The following is a 20,277-nucleotide window of genomic DNA, read 5'->3' as shown; positions in this document are numbered from 1 at the left end:
CTCACCACAGACCAGACCGACTGGAACGACTCGGAGCCGCTCGGTTTGATGTGTCCCTTTTTATTTTATGCAGCACCTGATGACAACCTGAGAAAGCACTTTTTAAAACCCAGAACGGCTAAAAAGATCCAGAAAAAGACCCCAAAGATCTCCTCAGACTGAAGCAGGAGACCAGAGGACGTTTGGCTCATCCCACCATAAATACCAGAATGGAAAAACGGAGAAAGTTTGGGAGAAAGTTCCGTCAGAACTTTGACGGTCCGTGAGAACAAAGAGCTGCAGCGGTTCTGGAGGAGAACAAAGACGGAGGTGTGAGTGTTCCACAGCAGGAATGGGACCGTGGGTCGCTGTGTTTCTGTGTGTTTGTGATGTGATTTTTTCTGAAGCTGTTCCCACGGCACCCAGCGACCCCTCGCCCCCCCTCCTAACTATAAATGGTTTGTCCTCCGGTGTTTTTGGTGACTTAAAAAGGACAAAGAGAGATGCAGGAAAGAAAGACGGAAAACCGGAGAATTCCAGCAACAAACTGTAATGTCGGCGGCGGGATAACGGCTGTGCCCGCCGTGTGTGGTTCCTCTGGAGGCGGGAACGGAGGTTCAGGACGGATGGAGGTCACAAACGGATCAGCATCATGAGAAGAGCGCTCTGATCATAATAATAATAAACTATTTAGCACCTTTCAACATAAAAAACACAAAATATAAAAAGGGAAGTTTTAGAAAGATGTCTTTTAAAGGAAAACACTGAGTCTCAGTTTAACTGCTTCAGTCCTGATGTGTTGCCCCATAATCCCCCACCCCCACCCCCCAGGTCCATATCTGCTGCATGAGCTAACATCTCTGGTCTTCCGGGGCTAATTTTAGAGCTGAATGTTTGATTGCAACACCAAGGACACAGCGAGCGCGCGCTTATCTCAGCCGGTCCAGATGTTTTCTGTTGGACGGGTCCAGAGAGACCCGGGTCAGCCAGCTGGGTCTGAACTCTGCCAGAACCCAGCAAGAACCCGCCAGGAGACATGGGAACCGGAGCAGAGCAGATCCAAACACGCAGAGCTGACCTTAAAGCAGCTGATCTGAAGCTCTGACTTCACTCTGAACGCCCCCCCCCCCACATACACACTGTTTCAGACACTTAAGGACCCCCCCCAGGAGAAACGGCAGAGGAACCTTCAGCATTGTTGAGTCTGCAGAAGAACCTGTTTTTAATGGAGACTCAGCTGTTGTTTTGGAGGGGGGGGGGTGAGGGGGGGGTCTGTTGGTTTGGAATCAAATTAAAATCACAGTTTATTGATTTAAAGCTTCATTTCATTTTAGAGCTTTGACGCTTAAACGACCAGCGTGACCCGGATCAAACCGTCCGGGACGTTCTGGTCCTTTTTCTTTTTCTTTTTCTGGAATCTGTTTTTTTTGGGAGTTTTTCCTTAAGGGGGGGTCTAAGGGCAGGGATGCCAGTTTAGTTTAGTCAGTTTGTTAGTTTAATTTAGGATTTTCTTATTGAACTCTTTGTATTCATGATTCTTTAGATTCCACTTTTCGAATTACCGATACGAAGCCCATCGAGACGACTGTTGTTGTGAATTTGGGCTACAAATAAAGTTGAATTGAATTGAATTGAATTTGATGTTTTCCAATGAAGTCTGTTTCAGCTCAGCTGTTTAGACTCCGCCCCTCCCTACGGCGGAGGCAGCAGGTTTGGTCATCACACAGACGGGCCCCCAAGCACCCCATGGAGCAGAGCCTCCTCATCCTCTGTGCTGGAGCAGCTGAGCCCCCCCCCCATGACATAGCGGGGGGGGGGGGGGGGGGGGGCTGCATCTGTGCATGGTTAGTGTGGATGAGGGCAACTGTTTCCCCAGAAATGCTGGGTGGGGGACATAGCAAAAAAAGACCTTTGTACACCCCCACCCCCCAGCAAAATGTCCCATCTAAAGCGTCCCTGCAGGAGCTTCCTCTGGAGAACGTTTGATTCCAACATGAACATCGGGCTCAGATCAGATGGATCAACTTTCTTCATCGTCTCAGATCATCAGCGGATCCGGACCTTCAGCCTCTCTGTCCGTCCGGACCTCTCACTTCCTGCCTGCTGAGCTTCTGCGGGTTTTCCACTCTAATCCAATCCAGCTAATCCCATTATCTCATTCAGGTTCTGCCACCAAAAACAGAAACCCGGCGCAGATTTGGCCTTTTCAGAGCTGGCGTCCTGACAGAATCCCCTCTGTGTCCGACCCACTGCAGCCAGATTGATGAGCGAGATCCGGATCGGCCGGAACCCCCTCGGTTCTGAGAACTCCAGAGAAACGCTGATGCAGAGAAAGCCTCCCTCGGTGCCGGTCCAGCAGAACCAGACCAAACGGAGCCTCACAAGCCCTGAAAGAGCGACCCACACTGAAGAAGGGTTCAAAACACATCTGTCCTGAAACTGCAGCGTTTTCTGGGATGAAATGATAAATGTTCTGGTTCTGGTTCTGAAAAGCGACGCAGCAGAAACTCTGTGTTGGTCCGGCTCCACAGGAGTCAGTTTGGGTTAGTTCTGGTTCAGAGTTATGCGTCGCCCGTTTGGACCCTTCATCAGCGCCGAAGAACGCCGGAGCTGAAACCGGTCCGACTCATCAAACCGACCGGTTCCGGTCTGGAGTCGCAGGTCGGCCTCAGGGTCAGCGAGGACAGGAACCACATCATCTAACAGAGTCTGACCTGCATGGACTGAGTCTGAAGAAAACAATCTGATCCAAAAAGAACTGCAAGGGTTTGGGCTCAGAAGTCTGTAGAGGAAGACTGGAGGAAAAGTTCTGGTTCTGAACTCAAAGCAATGAGGAGAAGTGGTGCTGCTGATCTCACTCTGCCCTCTGCTGGTCGTTTGGACAATGACAGCTCGATGTTTCTGATTCTTCTAGGACGGCACAGAACTGACCTAAAGTCTCTGAGTCCTGGATCGGCACAGAAGATCGTCTGCAAACATGGAAACCACCTTCTACAGTTGACTGGAGTCGCCTCCTTCCTCCTGGTCCTCCTGCGTGTTCCTGCGTGTTCTCAGCCTCATGTCTGCGGCCGCTTTGCAGTGCGTGGTGCACGGCAGCAGGTCCTGGATGACGCCCCTGAAGGCGGGGTCAAGGTGGAAGAAGAGCAGGGGGTCCAGGCAGACGTGCAGCACGCTCAGCACCAGCGTGGCCTCCTTCCCCAGGAACAGCTGCCTCCTGGTCCTGCAGTCCCTGATGACCTGGGTCTGGGCCAGCGTGTACGGCGTCCTCACCGCGTGGTAGGGAACGAAGCTGAGGACGTAGGCCAGCGCCATGAGCGTCACGCTGACCAGCGTCCGCCGGGCGGCGGCGCTGCGGCTGCGCAGGAGGTGCTTGAGGGCCAGGCTGCTGGAGACGAGCACGGCGGCGGAGGCGTTGAGGAAGAGCGCCGTGTTGAGGAAGACGGTGAGGGTGTGCCAGCTGAGGCCGAGCTCCTCCTTCAGGGAGGTGCAGCTGAGGTACCTCTGCACCTGCGGGGGGGGCAGAGGGTCACATGAAGCTCAGGGTCACACAGGGTCATCTCAGACACAACGGGACTCTGGGAGCGGTCACCACGTTCTCAGGTGAACTGACCCCCAGCCCCAGCTTCCTGTGACAAAACCCCACTTCCTCTTTCTCATGGGGGCGGGTCGCTCCAGTTTGACACGTTTTCTGACCACATGCCACACTTCCTGTTTTTCTAGTCTGAGCCTCCCGAGCAGCAGTTGGTCGATGCTGATTTGTGCTGCAGGATCCCTACACGCTGCTGGTCGCCATGACAACTGTCAGAGACTGTGAGGCCACACCCACAATTTCACGTGATTTCTGTCCCACAGCAACCACACATTCCCCCGTTTACAGGAACTGCAGCCCAACGGCCCAAAAATCCCCTCCGATTATTCAGATCAGACAAAACGGATCCAGTTCCTCTGGATTTACCCAGACCATGAAGTCTGCAGGACCGGCCCGCTCCAGGAGAGCAGGCCGACCTCCAGGATGACTCACTACCTGTGATCTTTGGGTCTGGAGGTTCAGAATTCAGTCTGTAGAATCTGGACCATCAGAGCAGCAGAGAGGAGTCGCCGCGTCTATCGCAGGTCTGATAAAGTCGTCATGGCAGCAAAAGTGACCCACCGTCCTCACTGATGGGAACGCCGTGGCGCTCAGAGCCACATTAACCACCGTCTGCGTCTGCTTCGATGGCAGCTGTAGCTGTCTGCACATACATGCGCAGATGCACATGTCCTCCTTAAAAAGACCAGGATGTTAAGCAGACCCTGGACGTCCTGCCTGAAAAGCCTTCATGGGATCTGGATCATGGGATCTCCATCTGACTCAGACTCTGTCCCATTGGGTTCCACAGTTCCCTGAAACAGTGTTGCAGGCGTCACACGTACCTGGACCTGCTTGGTGGGCAGAGCCATGTTGGGCACCATGATGACCAGCAGCAGCAGCCAGACGACGGTGCACAGCAGCCAGGCGAAGCTGGGTTCCTGCAGCCTCAGAGAGTGGGCCGAGTGCCGGTCCTGCAGGAGAACCACAGTTTACACCACCGTGACCTCCGCGGAGCCTCGGTGGACTCTGGAGGCGGGGTTTCCTTCAGTACCTGCAGGTGACGGTCCACTATGATGAAGGTGAGGAAGGCCACGGAGGCGTACAGGCTGATGTAGGTGACGACAGCGCTGCACTGGCAGTGGAAGACCATGAGGCTCCACGGCGCCGCTCCCAGGTCCTTCAGGACCTTAAAGGGCAGCGCGCCCAGGAACAGGAGGTTGGCCACCAGCAGGTTGAGCAGGTAAACGCCGGCGCTCCGCTTTTCCTGAGGCACGAGCAGACATGAAACCTGAACACACTGGATGGTCTCAGAGAAATCTGCATGCGAGTAACGCTTTAGGTGTGAACAGATGCTTCTCCTGGATCACAGCGTATCTGTGGTGAAACCGAGGAAGATCACTCGCTCTGACGGCTGCAGACATAACAGACGGTAAACACACTTCTGCTTCTTCCCCATCTGCTTTTTGACCAAACTCCACTTCCTGCTGTCCAAGCTTTGGTTTAGATTGAGAACGTTGTCTCCGACTGTTTGCCTCATCACAATGGTTACCGTGGAAACGGCGCCGCAGCAAAGCAGCAGCGGTGTCACAGATGATTTGTCTCTGGGATGTGTTTCTGCAGAGAATTGGAGTCAAACTAGAGAAAAATAAACGATTTTTCATGGTTTCTAAGAAGCAGCAGTGAATTCTGCTCATCTCTGAAGGATTTTTTCCCTGCATATTTAATTCCTCCTCTTTTTTTTTTACACTTAGCAATATTGTTGAATTTGTTGCAAATGTCAATAAAGGCGGAGGATTCCTTCCTGCAGTCTGCTCTGCTTCCCCCCCCCCGATATTCCACCAGAGTTTGACCTTCATGAAAGTGACACTTCATCAATGGAAAAGCTGTTCATGGCAAAAAAACAGGTCTTTGCTGTAAAAGAAAATCAAATGATGTCACGGATGTTTCATTATAGAAGTGAACATTCATTTGACCGTTCATTAAATTGACTCCAGTAAAGTTCAGGTTCATGTTGGTCTGATCACACAAATATTTGCCCCCCCCAGCAGGTTTCTGTATCACAAAACAAGAACCTGAGTGGGCGGAGTCAGTCAGACGTCCAGTCCTTCACCAGAATCCTGAGTCTGTTGGTTCTGTCAGGTGTCTTTTCCTGCTGTTGTCAGAGCTCAGGAATGACCAAAAGTTCTGGATGGATTTATGGAAGTCCACATCTTTAACACCTTCTGGAAAAAGCTCTTTCAGCCCCCCCACTTGTGAAGTAGACTACCATCCTACTTTGGCTTTGCAGCAGCGGACGAAGGCCCACGCTGACAGCAGGTTTCCCGGCAGCCCCACGGTGAGGATGAGGATGTAGAGGACGATGAAGGGCCTCATCTGGTCGTTGACGATGCACTTCTTCCCCTCCTCTGCTCCCGCGGCGCTGAAGTTGGAGGAGTTGGACATCATGACATCAGGCTGTTTTCCTGAAAAACAGAGAAGTTTCCTTCAGGAAAAGTTGAAACCACAGCAAATAGAAAAAGAGCAAACGTTTCTGCACTCAGAAGCTTCTGGACGTGGCGTTTGGTCACGTTCATCTCTGGTGGAAACATGAGAATAACAGCAGACCATGAAACTCCAAAAGCAGCAAAGAGAACCCCTAACGGCTGGATTTTCTGCAGAAACACCTCATTCTGCCATGTTGGCTGTGGCTGGACAACAAGCTGGACTGAACGAGCAACACGGGGCAGCTGTACAAGAAGGCCCAGAGCAGGATGTACTTCTTGAGGAGGTTAAGATCCTTCAACATCTGCAAGAAGCTCCTGGGGATCTTCTACCAGTCTGTGGTCGCCAGTGTAATAACATACGCTCTGGTGTGCTGGGGGGGAACACCTCAAAGACAGACTTCTCCAGGCTGGAGAAGCTGATCAGGCGGGCTGGCTCTGTGGTTGGCACAAGGCTGGACCCTCTGGCTACTGTGGCAGAGAGAAGGACACTGAAAAAACTAACGGGTATCCTGGACAATACCACCCACCCTCTGCACACGACCATCAGTAGCCAGAGAAGCACCTTCAGCAAGAGGCTGCTCCTCCCAAGGTGCAGGACTAATAGACTGAGGAACTCCTTTGTCCCCCGGGCCATCAAACTCTTTAACCACCACTTAGGAGGGGGGAGGGCGACAGAAAAGGAAAGGGAAAGGGCCTGAATGACCTTTTTTTGTATATGCTGTTTTGCAGATTTTTAAACTTTTCTTACTGTTCTAATGTTTCTAGTTACTGTGCTGCTTTTTCCTATATGTATGTCAAGCAGTGCTGTATGCGATGGAGATGTCAATTTCCATGCGGGAACCTCCCAAATGGATAAATAAAGTTGTCTATCTATCTATCTATCTATCTATCTATCTATCTATCTATCTATCTATCTATCTATCTATCTATCTATCTATCTATCTATCTATCTATAAAACTGATGTTTAGTTTCTCTCTTTCTTCTCCTTGACTCATGTTTCTGTGTTTAGCTGCCTTCAAACCTGAGGGGCCTTTAAAAGTATTCTGATTCCCACCAGGAAATGAAAATGACAGGTGTCTCTGTGATGACCCAATGATCACCAAGACATTTCAGCTCAGGGGAACTTTGCGGCGTGTTTCATGCTTTTACAAACCGCAGTGACGTCCTGAAACCGGTGAGTCGTCTGGAGTTTGGTGTCATAACCTACAGAACAACCTCCGTCCTTCATCAAAAGTGGAGCAACAGTCGCTGACGAGCTGAAATCAGAGACTGCAGCACTGCACGAATCTGTTCCTACAACCTCTGTTACGCAAACAAAGGTGGCTACTATAGCTAACACGCTAATTCTGATGCATTTGATATAATTAAAGGAAAGTTAGGAATCTGGTAAATCGCAATTTCCAAAACTCTAAAGCCTGAAACAAAATCAGCACAGACGCATGTGTTTGCCTCGGAAGTGTGCAGATCAGGGCCGATTAGAACAGCGTCTCAGCCGAGATTGAGATCAGCCTGGGAAATCACCTCATCATCTGCAAACACACTTACTCTCTCCCTCCTTGTTCAGATCTGGTTTGTGATGGTTTCATCTGGAGATCATTACGTTCTTCCAGACTGCCATCAGGCACAGCGAGTCAGACGCATTTGTTTGTGCCACAAACAAAAAGTCCTCACACAGAGAGGGAGATGCGTCAACACAAAGAGGACAATCATTGAACCGCAACAAACACGGGACACCATGAGGAAGAGCACCTCTGTGGAATGCTTCTTTATCAAACCCTTCGTGTTGTTTCACTTTAGCAGTAGCAGTTGTGTTCTTGTGTTTTTTTGTGGGCTCTTTTGTGTCAAATTGTTGTCATTTGGGTTGATGTTGTAGTTTACAGCCACGATTGCGCAACAGCACAATTGATTAATCCGTGGGCGTGGTTGGTTCAGCACTTTTTTTTTTAAATCCACCGGTACCTGGAGGGCTCCATGGATGTCCTTTCCTCTGCTGCACGCCTGTAAACTCACAGATGTGTGAGACACGTGTGAATGTCAGCCTTTCAGCAGGAAAGCAGCAGGAAACTGGGAGGCCCAGTGACCGTTATGGGGGATGGGGGGAGCCGACCCCGTCATCCAATCAGCTTTGTGTTAAAAGGTAGAAAAAAAGTCTGGGAAATGAAGCACAGAATCCTCATGGTTCATATCCAACACCAGGACGGAGGCTGCTAATGTCCTGATGAAGCTCTGAAGCAGAACGGGAACCTCCGAAAAACAGCAGCTAAATGCAGGACCGTCTGAGGAAAGCAGAACCACGGGAGTCAAAGCCTCCTGAAAGATGGCAGCAGTGACGGACAAGCATGCTGTTATTTGACTGTTTATTTGTTTTATGTAAAGCACTTGCAGGTGTTCTTTAGCAGGAAAAAGTGCTCTATAAATAAAGTTAAATTTGAATGGTAGCATCGTGACTGACAGGTGTGTATGTGAGCACTTTCTAAAAGTTTCACTAAGAAGCTGTGAAAAAATACAGAAAAAATGACAAACGTTTGGGGAACCAATCATCACAGAGCTGCTCATTCACAGAATCCTGATATATGATGGATGGGAACGTTCAAGCTGATAGAAAGAGAACAGGAACTCAAAGAACCACTGGTTCCAACTGAGGTCTGCAGAAGAGCATCTCTGAAAGAACAACACGTCCAACCTGGAGGCAGATGGACTACAGCAGCAGAAGACCACACCGGGTACCACTGCTGTCAGCTAAGAAAAGGAAACTGAGGCTACAATTCACACAGACTCACCAAAACTGGACCTTAGAAGATGGACAAACGTTGTCTGGTCTGATGAGTCTCCATTTCTGCTGCCACATTCAGATGGTAGGATCAGAACAACATGGTATCAATGGTACAGGCTGGTGGTGGTGGTGTCATGGAGTGGGGGATATTTTCTTCAATTTGGTCCCCTTAGAACCAACAGAGCATGGTTCCAACACCACAGTCTACCTGAGTATTGTTACTGACCATGTCCATCCCTTTCTGACCACAGTGGACCATCTTCTTATGCTGCTTCCAGCAGGATAAGGCTCCATGTCAAAGAGCTGGAATAATCTCAGACTGGTTTCTAGAACATGACAATGAGTTCTCTGGACTCAAACGTTTACCACAGTCACCAGAACCCAGTAGAGAACCTTTGGGATGTGGTGGAATGGGAGACCAGCATCGTGGATGTTCAGCAGACAAATCTGCAGCAACTGTGTGATGCTGTCATGTCAACATGGACCAAAGTCTGAGGAATGTTTCCAGAACCGTGTTGAATCCATGCCACTGAGCATTAAGGCGGTTCTGAAGGGAAAAGAGGTCCCACCCGGTACCAGCAAGGTGGACCTGATAAAGTGGTCTGTGAGTGTTTATAAATGTATACAAGCAAACACATCCAGCATTTATTATTCCTGCACACACACAGATATCCTGCTTGTGCGAAGGTGAGCAGACACCTGTGTTCAGGTGGGGGTTCTACTGTGAACGATGATGGTATTGAATGAAGACACCCCCGAAACACAATGCCAACCACCAAAACCAGAGGTGGAGGTACCGCCCCAGGAGCCCCCAGCGCCAGAGAGTAGGGAGGCAAAGGAACAAGCCCCTGTCCAACCAGCAAAAACAGCCAGAACAGTTCCCCCCGTCGTGCCCTGGGTCCAGCACAAGACCCCACCTGCCAGGTAAAGTTTGACACAACTGCAGCGTTTCATCAGAACCATGAGGCGTGAGCCGCAGTCTGGTTGGATGTTTGGCTTCACAACACGCTGTGGTTTAATAGGAGCGCTAAGAACACGTCGGTTACTAAGCCACCACAGACAGACGGTCCTCCACAGTTATGTTCTGACTCTCAGAAAAAAAAAACAGAAGTAAAATCAAGTGTGAGAGTTTGGGACATGTCAGAGTGTTTAAGCTACTCCTACTGACACCCACAATTGTTCAGATCTGAATCTACTGGGTTTTTCCTGGTGGTTCAGTCATTTCAGAAGAACCGTCTTCATACCAAAGTCTAAACTCTGAAAGGTCACAAACCAGAAAGGTTCCCTTCAGGCTGTGCTTTGTGACCTTCATCATACGCATCAACGTCTCCTTAGTTTTCAAAAAGAAAAGCTTTACCTTTTGCTTGGTCCTCCTGAAGGATCCCAGACCATGCGATGGACCTCAGGTGCGTTGGGTTAGCTGAGCAGCGGCAGACCATGTGCTCGCTGCTGCGAAAGCTGCAGACTGACACAAGAAGGTGTTTTCCTGTCTGTTTCTGGAGCAGCACCCCCATTGAAGTGCATGTGACCACAGACCACGCCCCTTTGTGCACAGACTTTTCAAGCAACTTGGTAACGCAGCAACATTTCAGGCTGATTTGATGCCTGATTTAAACAGCAAGCAGGCGGAGCCAATTCTGCTTGATCAGATATTTGCTGAAACTGTCTCCAGACAGAAATATCTGTATTTTCTGCTTTGAACTAAAGAGAAATGACAGATCTGCTTCACAACATGAAGCAGAAGCCGAAAAAAGGAAAATCTTTCACTAAATGTGTGGATGCAAACTCAACTTACGGATCAGAAGGAATCAAAGGAGTCTGTGGCATGTTGGGTACCTTTAAAAGGCTGTGGTTCAGCGTCTGCTCAGAAACGGAACCTTTGAATGCATCACACAAAAGGGAACCAATGTTGGAGCTGTGAGGAGGAAAGTTCTTCCATCCTCCAAAAAAACTGTGGAGGCGGGACTTGTGGGCCCCGCCCCGGTGAGAGTCTGACAGACTGAACTCTGAATGTTGGGGCAGAGGAGGCAGGACGGTGTGCGAATGCAAATGCATAACACCAGCGTTATCACGCCGTTTTTTTTAAAATGTTGTCCAAAAAAAAGCCATCACAAACTAAAATGCAATAGATTTGGAGTTTCTTTAAAATGAAGTTACAACCGAAGGAATTCAAATGTCTGTAGAAGTACTAATCATTTAAATTTTGAATTATAAAATGTAAAATGCATTTAAAGCCCCCATGATAGTTAAAATTCAATAGATTTTGCTTCAATTATAGCTTTAACTTGAACATTTTAAAGTTGAATTGAATCGTTTTCCTATTGAATTTTAAATGGCAAACTGAATTTTGATTAAAGAGTTGTGTGTCCCTTTGAAGTGGGGGGGGGATAGACGAGGCTCTACTGAAGTGAGAAAAGTTTGACCTTTCAGATCATTTTCTCTGCTATAACCAGCCTCCAGTGGTCATTTGAGGAACTGCAACACGTGTCACTTCGGGTCTGCTTCAGACTCGAGGACGGAGGGAGGAGACTCGGTACGACCACATCACAGCTTTGTGTGTTAAAAATGTCCCGGGTTATTAGTCCGTTTACAATCTGTTCTATTTCAGAAGGTAGGTCGGAGTTTCATGTCAGAATTAAAGATTCATTCTTTCTTTTTTATCAACAAAAACAAAGAGTAATATATATTTTTTATAGATAATAAGTTTTAATATATATAACTTCTATAAAATATAGTTTTTAATTTAAACGCTTCTTAAAGTTTTACAGTTTTTACTGTTCCAAGAGTGACAAAAAATAAAACACAAAATAAGAAACAAAAAACTGCTTAAACAGAATAGACAAAGAAGCAAACAATGAAACAAACATGTATGTGTGAATATATACACATTTGTACATATTAAATATCTTAGAAATAAATATTTTAACAATGTTATTACTGACCTTTCTTTAAGAAATGAAACAATATTTTCAACACAAAAACAGAATAAAAACCATCAGAACTTTTTCTGGGAGTCATTTCAGCTCCAAGTCTCTGTTGGTTTGGTTGTAATGTTTTCACAGCAAATAAAAAAAGTTAATAGTCAGAAGCGGCGGCGCTCTTGCAGGTCTGTGCAGATTTGTCCAGGTGGATTATGGGAGCTGGTTTCATCTGGAAGGTTCTGTTTGTGTGTGGACAGACAGAAAAAGCCACTTCTGCAGCTTCTTCTCATATTCTGTCTTTCTTTTAAACATGAAGGAAGCATTTTAGTCGTGACTCTTTGCAGACTTGGGTCTTCCGTGGATTCATCCATCGGTCAACAGGAGAGTCTTTTTCTGACCATAAAAAAGACTCATTGAAAGGAACGGATAGAAAACATGATCCAAGCGTCCCTTTAGGAACCCACTGTGATCTTTCAGGACGTCCGGAGGACAAAACACTTTCACTTCCTTCCACCACTGGCTGAAGACCTTCAGTTCACCACGGGGGGCTTGTTACACAATCCAATGAGCTTTTGCACCCTTCAGGAGGATCAGGAAAATACTTACAGTTGACTCCAAGACCTCCTTGGAGTCAACATTCTTGAAAATGTACTTGGGAAGAAATTGCGTCATCTTTGTCATTTCTTCCCATCCAGCCAAGATGGCGACCAGCACAAAGCGTAAGCTTCACGTGGGCCGATGCAGACCAGCAGGTCACATGACCAGAAGGATTTTTCCATCTCCTGGGTGTGTGGGGTTGAGAATGGGAGCTCTGACCGCCACACAGATGGTTGGAGCGTCGGCCTTACACCACGCTGGGGCGATTGGTTAAAGAGCTTGGCGACAGCTTCCCGTTGTTCCTGTTGGAACCGTCGCTGGTCCTCCTGTCCGGGTTAAAGTACGTCGCCGAGACCTCGGATGTGTCGAAAACCCTCTTGAACATCAGCTGAGCGCGAAACGCTTTGCAGAAGATGAAGTAGATGAGGGGGTCCAGGCAGACGTTACAAGCCGACAGCATGACCCCCACCTCCTTTAGGTTAGTGAACCACTGCCCCCACGATTGCACAGAGTTCTTGTTGAAGGCGTAAGGAAGACGAATCAGGTGATACGGGACGAAGCAAATGCTAAAGACGCTGACCAGAACCAGCATGTTTCTGCGGGACTTGGTGAGCTTTTTGGAGGTGGACGTCGCCGACTGCCGTCTTTGCATCAGCAACACCCTTCTGGAGATGCCGCGGTACAGGAAGGCCAGGGCGCCCAGGACAAACAGGAAGACGATAAAGCAGACGGTGTGGACGGCTTTGTAGAGCAGGTCCACCTCCGGACCCTGCAGGAAATCACAGCTGATCTCCGGGGGGACGGTGACGTTCTCTTTCGCTGTGGCGATCGACAGGATGGCGTACAAGCCCATTACAGACCCAAGGACCGCCCAGGTTACCGTGGAGAGGATAAAAGCAGCTTTACGGGTCTGGAGGACGTGGTTTCCTACAGGATGGACAATCTTCAAATACCTGCAGACGAGACAGAGAGGGCAGTGAGAGACAAATGTGGAGGACGTCCAAAGCTAAAATCTCCTCCAAATTCACCAACAGAATCAACTTTTTCACAATGGCAGATTCTCTCCAAAGCAACTTTTCTGGCGTTTGGTCGTCTGTGAATGGTAAATGCTAAATGGCGTGTACTTATAAAGCGCTTTTCTACCATCCTCAAAGGCCCAAAGTGCTTCACAGTCACAAACCCATCCACACACATTCACACACTGGTGGGACCAACCCCACCAGAGGCAAGGTGGGGTTCAGGACACTGTAACACATGGGGGCCAAGGCGGGACTCGAACCTGCAATATTATGATCAGAGGACGACCGCCCTGCCGCTGTACTACGGCCGCTCCAAACGGCTGGTTCAGCAAAACTGAATGCTAATTTATCACTTTGTGGCTGCTGCCGCCCTCCTACTCTGCCCTCCTACTCCGCCCCCCTGCTCCGCCCCCCTACTCCGCCCCCCTACTCCGCCCTCTGGCTGTTGACCAGGATGTTCTGCTGCGTGGAACTGACGACTCCCAGACAAACTTTGAGGTCTGGAAGGAGAAGCGCCTGCTGGATCCAAACCACACCCGCGATCTAAGAAGAGTTTCTGGACTTTGGTTCGGTTAGATCAGTGATGGCGGCTGTGACCACATACCTGTTAGTCGCGATGTAGCCCATGAAGAGGATGCTGGCGTACATGTTCAGGTAGAACGCCGAGGCGCCGAAGCTGCAGTAGGTCTTACGGATGGTGAGGTCTTTGATGGAAAAGTTGATGATTCGGAGGGGGAGGCAGAGGCTGAGGAGGAAGTCTGCAGCCGCCAGGTTCTTCAGGTAGATGGTGACGCTGCTGGCCGTCATCTGCTGAGCTCTGCAGAAGTAGACCTTCAGAGTGAAACCGTTGAGGAGCAAACCCACCTGAGGACCAACAAACACAAGAACCGCCATCAGGCCTGGACTTTACTCAACGCCGAACCAGTAGAGAAAGGAAGTGACTGACCACAAACAGCAGACTGTAGGCGATTGTGAAGAAAACGTGGGTGGAGCTCTGCATCGCTCCGTCTGAATGACTTTCATTCGTCCTGGGAGACATTTCAGACGGAGATGCTGGAGACGGACTAGAGAGATTCATGTTTCTGTGAAGGAAAGGGAATTTTGATCTGAAAACCCAAACAGAGGAAGAGCAGACACCCCATCAGCCGCTCGGGTCACCAACCCACTTCCTTTTTTTCTCCGACCAGCTGCACCTTTGACAGGAACCAGGTCCCAAACGGACCTTTGCAATTCCTGACCGGGGGCCAAAAGAACCAGCAGAAACCGATGCTTTCAAGTAACATGACGTCTTAGGTCTGCAGAAACCCCATCAATAAAACCTAAATAAAAACCAAATAACAAACGTGGAATAAAAAAAAGAGGATGCTTTTCTCTCAGGACTTAAAGGAACAAATGGGGGAGTGGCCTAAAACTATAAAATAGAACCTAGAACGTTGTTCTCATTACATCACTGTTCCATCAGCAGCCGGTAGCAGATGAAAACGAAACATTTCCCTGGTTTTAGATTTCCCTTCTCTCATCGCGTCCACCTGAACACGCACACGCCTGACCTGAAGAACCTGTGAGTCTGATGCAGACGTGAAAACGTCAGGCAGACACACGGCATGCTGGGAACGCTGCCATCTTTTCTGCTGGTCGTTGTGAGAACGAGCACTCGAACCTGTCGGATCCTGAAGACAGAGACACGCTCAGCTGCTCTGTCTTCACTGGTTTCCCATTCTGCAGTTTTTAAATCTTTCCTCCTTTGTGTTTTGAAAATTCTTTTTTTATTGATTGTCATCATTTTTAAAAGCATAAAACCGAAGAAAGAAGCAATCAAAAAAAAGCATCAAACTATCAGATTATTAGCATTGGAGCCATTTTCACCAAAGTCTGTTTTTGAAGGAATTTTTATATTTACTCCTATTTCTTTATAACGTTTCCTGGTTATACAACATTAAAGAATTAAAATTCAAATTAATTTTATTTATAAAGCACCTTTGATGTAAAAAACAGCTCAAAGTTCTGTACATAAAAACAAACAAGAATGCAGAAAACACCAATCCCTAGTCACGCAATAAAATAATTAAATAAAATACACAAATAAAAGCGAAATGACTGAAGAAAAAGGCTAAAGAGGCGAGAACCCAGAAGGCGCCGTCTGCCCTGTCCTCCTATTGGCCGGGGTGTCGGCATAGACACAAACTAACAAAGGGGGAGAAAACACCCGTAAACAGTCTAACTTGGCTAAAAGACATTAAACAAATAAATGTGTGTTAAAATATCATAAAATATAAGAGTAAACATTCTAGATAAAACAAAAAGATGTGATAATACATCATAAAACATAAAAAAGAATGAACAATAAAAAAAACAGATTTGACATGAAATCTAATTAAAAACTGAGTCAAACAGATGTGTCTTTAATTTCTTTTTAATAACCTGGACAGTGGATGAGGCCCTCACATCCTATTCTACAGACGAGGCCCGTCGTATCTAAATGAGGCCTCGCCTCGGTTTTTTGTCCTGACCCTGGGGGCCTTCAGCAGGCCCCCGCCTGAGGATCTAAGGGCTCTAGGAGGTTCATAAGTTAAGAGCAAGTCCGATATCAAAGAAGGACTAAAATCATGGACACTCTTAAAAACTATTAAAAGAATTCTAAAAATCAACCCTGAAGCTGACAGGGAGCCAGTGCAGAGATTTTAAGATCTGTGTAAGAAGATATTTAAGTAAAGAATAATATATCTTTAGGGTTTAGGGTTTTCGACACATCAGAGGTCTTTAGGCTTTAAAATCTTTTAGTCTTCAAATTTAAAAGTATTTTGGAAGAAATTTCCTTTATTTCTGGAGTTTTCTGGGCTTTTGGCATCAAAATCCTTTTGATTTCGATTGTTGGATTGTGTTTGTTTTACTGCCATCTTCAGGTGCAACACAGAATTACACCAAATACAATTCAGACCAATAGTTTCCTAGAAAAAACATCCATTTTTTCTGCATAAACAGAGAACCAAATATAAAATGTTATTGTAAAAGTTGGAGTTTATTTTTTCGGACCGCAGGAAAAGTTCAGAAGCAGATGAAACATTTCCCTTTTAATCTAGATGAGAATGCATGATCAAAACTAACAAGCATGCAGAGAGAAGATTGTATCAGGAAAAGAAACTGCAGCATTTCTTTAAAGAGAATGTTGGTCAGAAAATGGAGAGACTTGGTTCTTCTTGGAAGACCTTTTTATTTTATTTTAAACTGAAAGTTTGCAGCTTTTCCTGATCAGAAGTATTGATTTTTGATCGATCAGAGAGGATTCTCTACAGATGAAGACCCTGGATGATGAAGAAGTTTAAGGGGATTGGGGCTTTATTCTTCTATTTATATTATTGTGCTTGTTTTATGTGTTTGTTCTGGTGCAAAGCACTTTGTCTTGTGTTCTAGATGAAAAGTGTTACAAAAGTAAAGATTTGAAGTTTAACTGTAAAGTTCTGTCTTTCAATTTTGGGACTAATAACAGATCAGATTTATCTACGTTTTTCCAGACGCTCAAAGTTCTTCAAATGTGTCCGGTATTCATTCATACTTGGTGATGGTAACTACTGATGAACCACAGCTGCCCTGGGGCAGACTGATGGAGGCGTGGCTGCCAGTTGCCGCCTCTGACCATTCATGCACCAGTGGAGGCAGGGAGGAAAGTGTCTTGCCCAAGGACACAACAACGGTTGGCTGGGGGGATCAAACCACCGACCCTTTGATCAATGGACGACCTGCTCAACCGCCTGAGGCACTGCCGCCCGACTAGAAGAGGTCCATAAAATATCATGAAGCCCCGGTACTCAGACATTTGCATAAAGGGACAAAACTGACGGACAGATTTCACACAGGGCACACTCTGGTGGTAGAGGTGGGGGGGGGGGGGGGGGGTAATCATTTTGATGAGCCCCTCCTCTGAACATAAAATTTTAAAGGAATTTCAAAATCTGGTCAAATCTCACTGAATGGTGTTCGGTCACAAAGCCCCTCAATCTTACATTGAAAATGCTGCATCATCTGCATAGAACGTTTACTGTGAAGTGAAGGACGAGACGTCCTGAAACATGTCAACCACTCCAAAGACTGAGAAACAGCGGGAAGCCGATACTCTCCAGCTATGAAGTTCTGACAGTCAGAGTGAAAATGAAAGGAAAGCCGCTCACCTGGTTTATGATCATCAAGTCTGGAAATCTCTGATCCGGACAAAGTCACTGGAAATAAAAAAGGTTTTTGGTGTGTTCCCTTTCTAAGTCAGACGTCTGAAACTTTCCATCTCATGACAGCAGAGTGGAGGTGGGATCCAGAGGCAGCGGTTACCTGCAGGACTCACCTGTGCGCCTGTCTGTGTGAAGCAGTGAGGAGAAGCTGACTTCCTTCTTCTGTCGCGCCCGCAGGAGGAAGAACTCAGAGGGGGAGGAGGAAGAGCCGCAGAAAAACAAAGTGCCTCATAACTGTGACAGAGTTTTGTGAGCGGCTCTGCTGCTCATTTGCAAGTCAAAGCCAGACCGCTACCCCCCCCCCCGCTCAAGCATCATCTGCTTGAGCGGTGATGAATCAGCGGAAAACCACACGACAAAACCCAAAGAGGAGCTGCAGACCGAGGCCAGGCAGGAGATGATTGACCCGACTGTTCAGCTCAAAAAGGAAACGGAACGAGGAACCATGCACCAAAGAGAGGCCCAGTTTACAGAGTTCTGGAGAACATCTCTCCTCTGTTGACATGACTGACCACTGCAAGTCCAACAGCTGCTCTGTAGGGGGCAGCATCACCAGCAAGTCCTCCTGAACCATCCAGTTTCCTCTACAATCACACTGAACCGGGTCAACGGCGATCCCCGCTTCCAGGTGGACCAGAGATCCTCGGTCTGACGGATGAGACGCTGGAAGACTAGAGATCCAGATGCCATGACTCCACTTCAGGACCACACCTGGATGAAGGAGAACCTTCATCGACAGGTGGACCAGTGAGTTTTTACAGCTGCCAAACGAAGCAGTCCACCTGTCGCGGCAGAACGCCGTTACCGCTCACAAAGATGAGCGTGACCAAGGAGTGGTATCTACATGTCATCTGTCTGTAGCACCTCTTCTTTTTTTTTTTTTTTTTTTTTTTTTTTTTTAACTTGTCCTGTCCAACAGCTGGGCAGACAGATGAGAGCTGAGGGCCTCTTGGGTTGGACATATTTTACTTTAACAAGAGGGGTTATTAATCTTCTGACAAACCAAAGGTATGTCTGAATAAACCCCTTTTGTAATTGAGGCCAAACTTTATTAATTTCAATCATGTTTGAAAATCTTTGGTGTTGGACCGGACGGAAAAGGAAAGAGGGGAAGAAGAAAGAGGGACGTTAGAGAGAGGGGGGGGTAGGAGGGTGATAATAGGAGGGGAAGGGGGATAAGACCATGAAGCAGCATAAAGCAACAAGTTTACTGGTTGTTAATCATTATGGTAAGGTTCAAATGTAAAAAAAAAAACCAAAAAAAAAAAAGGGCGGAGCCTGTCCACACACACACTCAAATGTTATAAACACACCTGTTAGTTGCAAAAATGTAGCACCTCTTCACGTTTAGATGTCCTGTCATGTTTCTCACCTTCTCTTCCTGTTGCCCAAAGAACAAAATGGCAGCCAAGACCTTCACTTCCTGTTTAGGAGTTGGGCACAGGAAGTTGAAAGAATTTGGATTTCTTTGTAAACCTTTTGGTGGTAATGATATGAGTTGTTTGTATTTGTTTACAGGACTTTAACCGTATGGTTTCCAAAATGTTTCTGTCGTTTGTTGCACATTTTCTTTCTTGTTTGGTTAAAGGGGCTTCCTTCCTGAACGTGGTCAGCCAGTTACCTGGAGCCCATAAAAGGGAAGGAGCTGAGTGTAATGAAAACCCTGTTCCTGCCACCTATGGTAACCAGGCCCCTCTAGTCACACCACACTGTGACATTTGAGGTCGCAGTCTTGAAAGAAACGTGGGTTCAGATCACACTTCTGACACCAAAATGTCCTTAAAGATGGCTTTGTCACAATGAGTGAGAAATCTGTGTTTACCAGCAAGAGCCTCAGCCCCGCCCCCTTTTCCAGCGTTCATCTCTCTGATGCTCCACCTCAGCTTCTGAACCAGGTTGAGGTCTGGACTTTAAGTGGATCCTTGGAGCGCCGTCGTTGTAGTCTACAGCAGCAGACGGAGATATTAAAACCATGTTCTGCAGAAGAAGCCGCTCCCTTTTATTCATGTCACCAGTATGGCTTCAAGCCACAAACCCCGTGGTGGTCTGGACGGTCAAAGTCTCCGGTGTGGACAGTCCAAGCGGCATGCAGAGCGAGCAGCAGCAAGAAAAAGTCAGGTCTGGGAGGCGTTCAGGAACCTCACGGAGAAGAACCATTGGTCAACCTCAAAAAAGGTCTGGCAAACCATTCGGAGCCTCGAGGGGAGCAGTCCTCTACCAACACCGTCCACCGAAGGACTCAGGAAACTCCAGCGGATCACCCATCCAATCACGGCAGATCTGGAAGAAGTTCATGTGGAGAAGGAGGTCTGGGACTCTCTGCTGAGACCCGGATCTGGATTATCAGGAGAAGATGGATGATGAAGGAAAACTGCTTCTACAGAAATGCCAGAAAGAACCGTTGAGAAACGGCGTTCAGGGACAGATGTGAGAGATCTTCATCTGCTTCCGTCTGTGGGGCAGTCAGAGGTTTGAGAGCCTTCGTGCTGCGACACGCCGACATGCCGAACCGCTGATGGAGGTGATGGCAGAGCCGGTTTGACCTGCCGGTTTCCCACATTTCTATGTAACGGAGGAGGAGAAGGCAGCAGGTAGAGGTTTCCTCTGCCCACTGAACCAGACCATGTGCACACTCACATGCACACATTCACATGCACACACACATGCACACTCACATGCACACATTCACATGCACACACACACACACTCACAT

The 20,277-nt window shown here is 47.6% G+C and overlaps 2 protein-coding genes across 4 annotated transcripts; both read right to left on the bottom strand.

Annotated features, from left to right (window-relative positions):
* Window positions 1-276: 276 nt before the first annotated feature.
* Window positions 277-10,730, bottom strand: gpr171 (G protein-coupled receptor 171). Its single transcript, XM_011482152.3, has 5 exons — window positions 10,165-10,730; window positions 5,825-6,012; window positions 4,602-4,814; window positions 4,393-4,521; window positions 277-3,486 (listed from the first exon to the last, which is right to left on the bottom strand). The coding sequence occupies exons 1-5, from the start codon at window positions 10,319-10,321 to the stop codon at window positions 2,971-2,973; spliced, it is 1,203 nt and encodes a 400-aa protein (XP_011480454.2). The 5' UTR covers window positions 10,322-10,730; the 3' UTR covers window positions 277-2,970.
* A 782-nt stretch (window positions 10,731-11,512) lies between these two features.
* On the bottom strand, window positions 11,513-20,260 carry LOC101169797 (P2Y purinoceptor 14). Of its 3 annotated transcripts, none has more exons than XM_020707975.2 (6): window positions 18,902-20,260; window positions 17,665-18,428; window positions 17,511-17,558; window positions 14,291-14,426; window positions 13,949-14,208; window positions 11,513-13,278 (listed from the first exon to the last, which is right to left on the bottom strand). In XM_020707975.2, exons 4-6 carry the CDS (start codon window positions 14,420-14,422, stop codon window positions 12,573-12,575), a joined length of 1,098 nt encoding a protein of 365 aa, XP_020563634.1. In that variant the 5' UTR covers window positions 14,423-14,426; window positions 17,511-17,558; window positions 17,665-18,428; window positions 18,902-20,260; the 3' UTR covers window positions 11,513-12,572. The 3 variants fall into 3 exon arrangements, with proteins under 3 accessions (XP_020563634.1, XP_011480453.1, XP_023817729.1); XM_011482151.2 differs by having other exon boundaries at window positions 17,678-18,428; XM_023961961.1 differs by having other exon boundaries at window positions 17,511-18,428; window positions 18,902-19,507; window positions 19,600-20,260.
* Window positions 20,261-20,277: the final 17 nt, after the last annotated feature.

The sequence above is a fragment of the Oryzias latipes genome, chromosome 13 (genome assembly GCF_002234675.1).
Source record: "Oryzias latipes chromosome 13, ASM223467v1".
NCBI lineage: Eukaryota > Metazoa > Chordata > Actinopteri > Beloniformes > Adrianichthyidae > Oryzias > Oryzias latipes.
The sequence above is the reverse complement of the archived record's forward strand: the minus strand, read 5'-3'. Positions and strand labels throughout refer to the sequence as shown.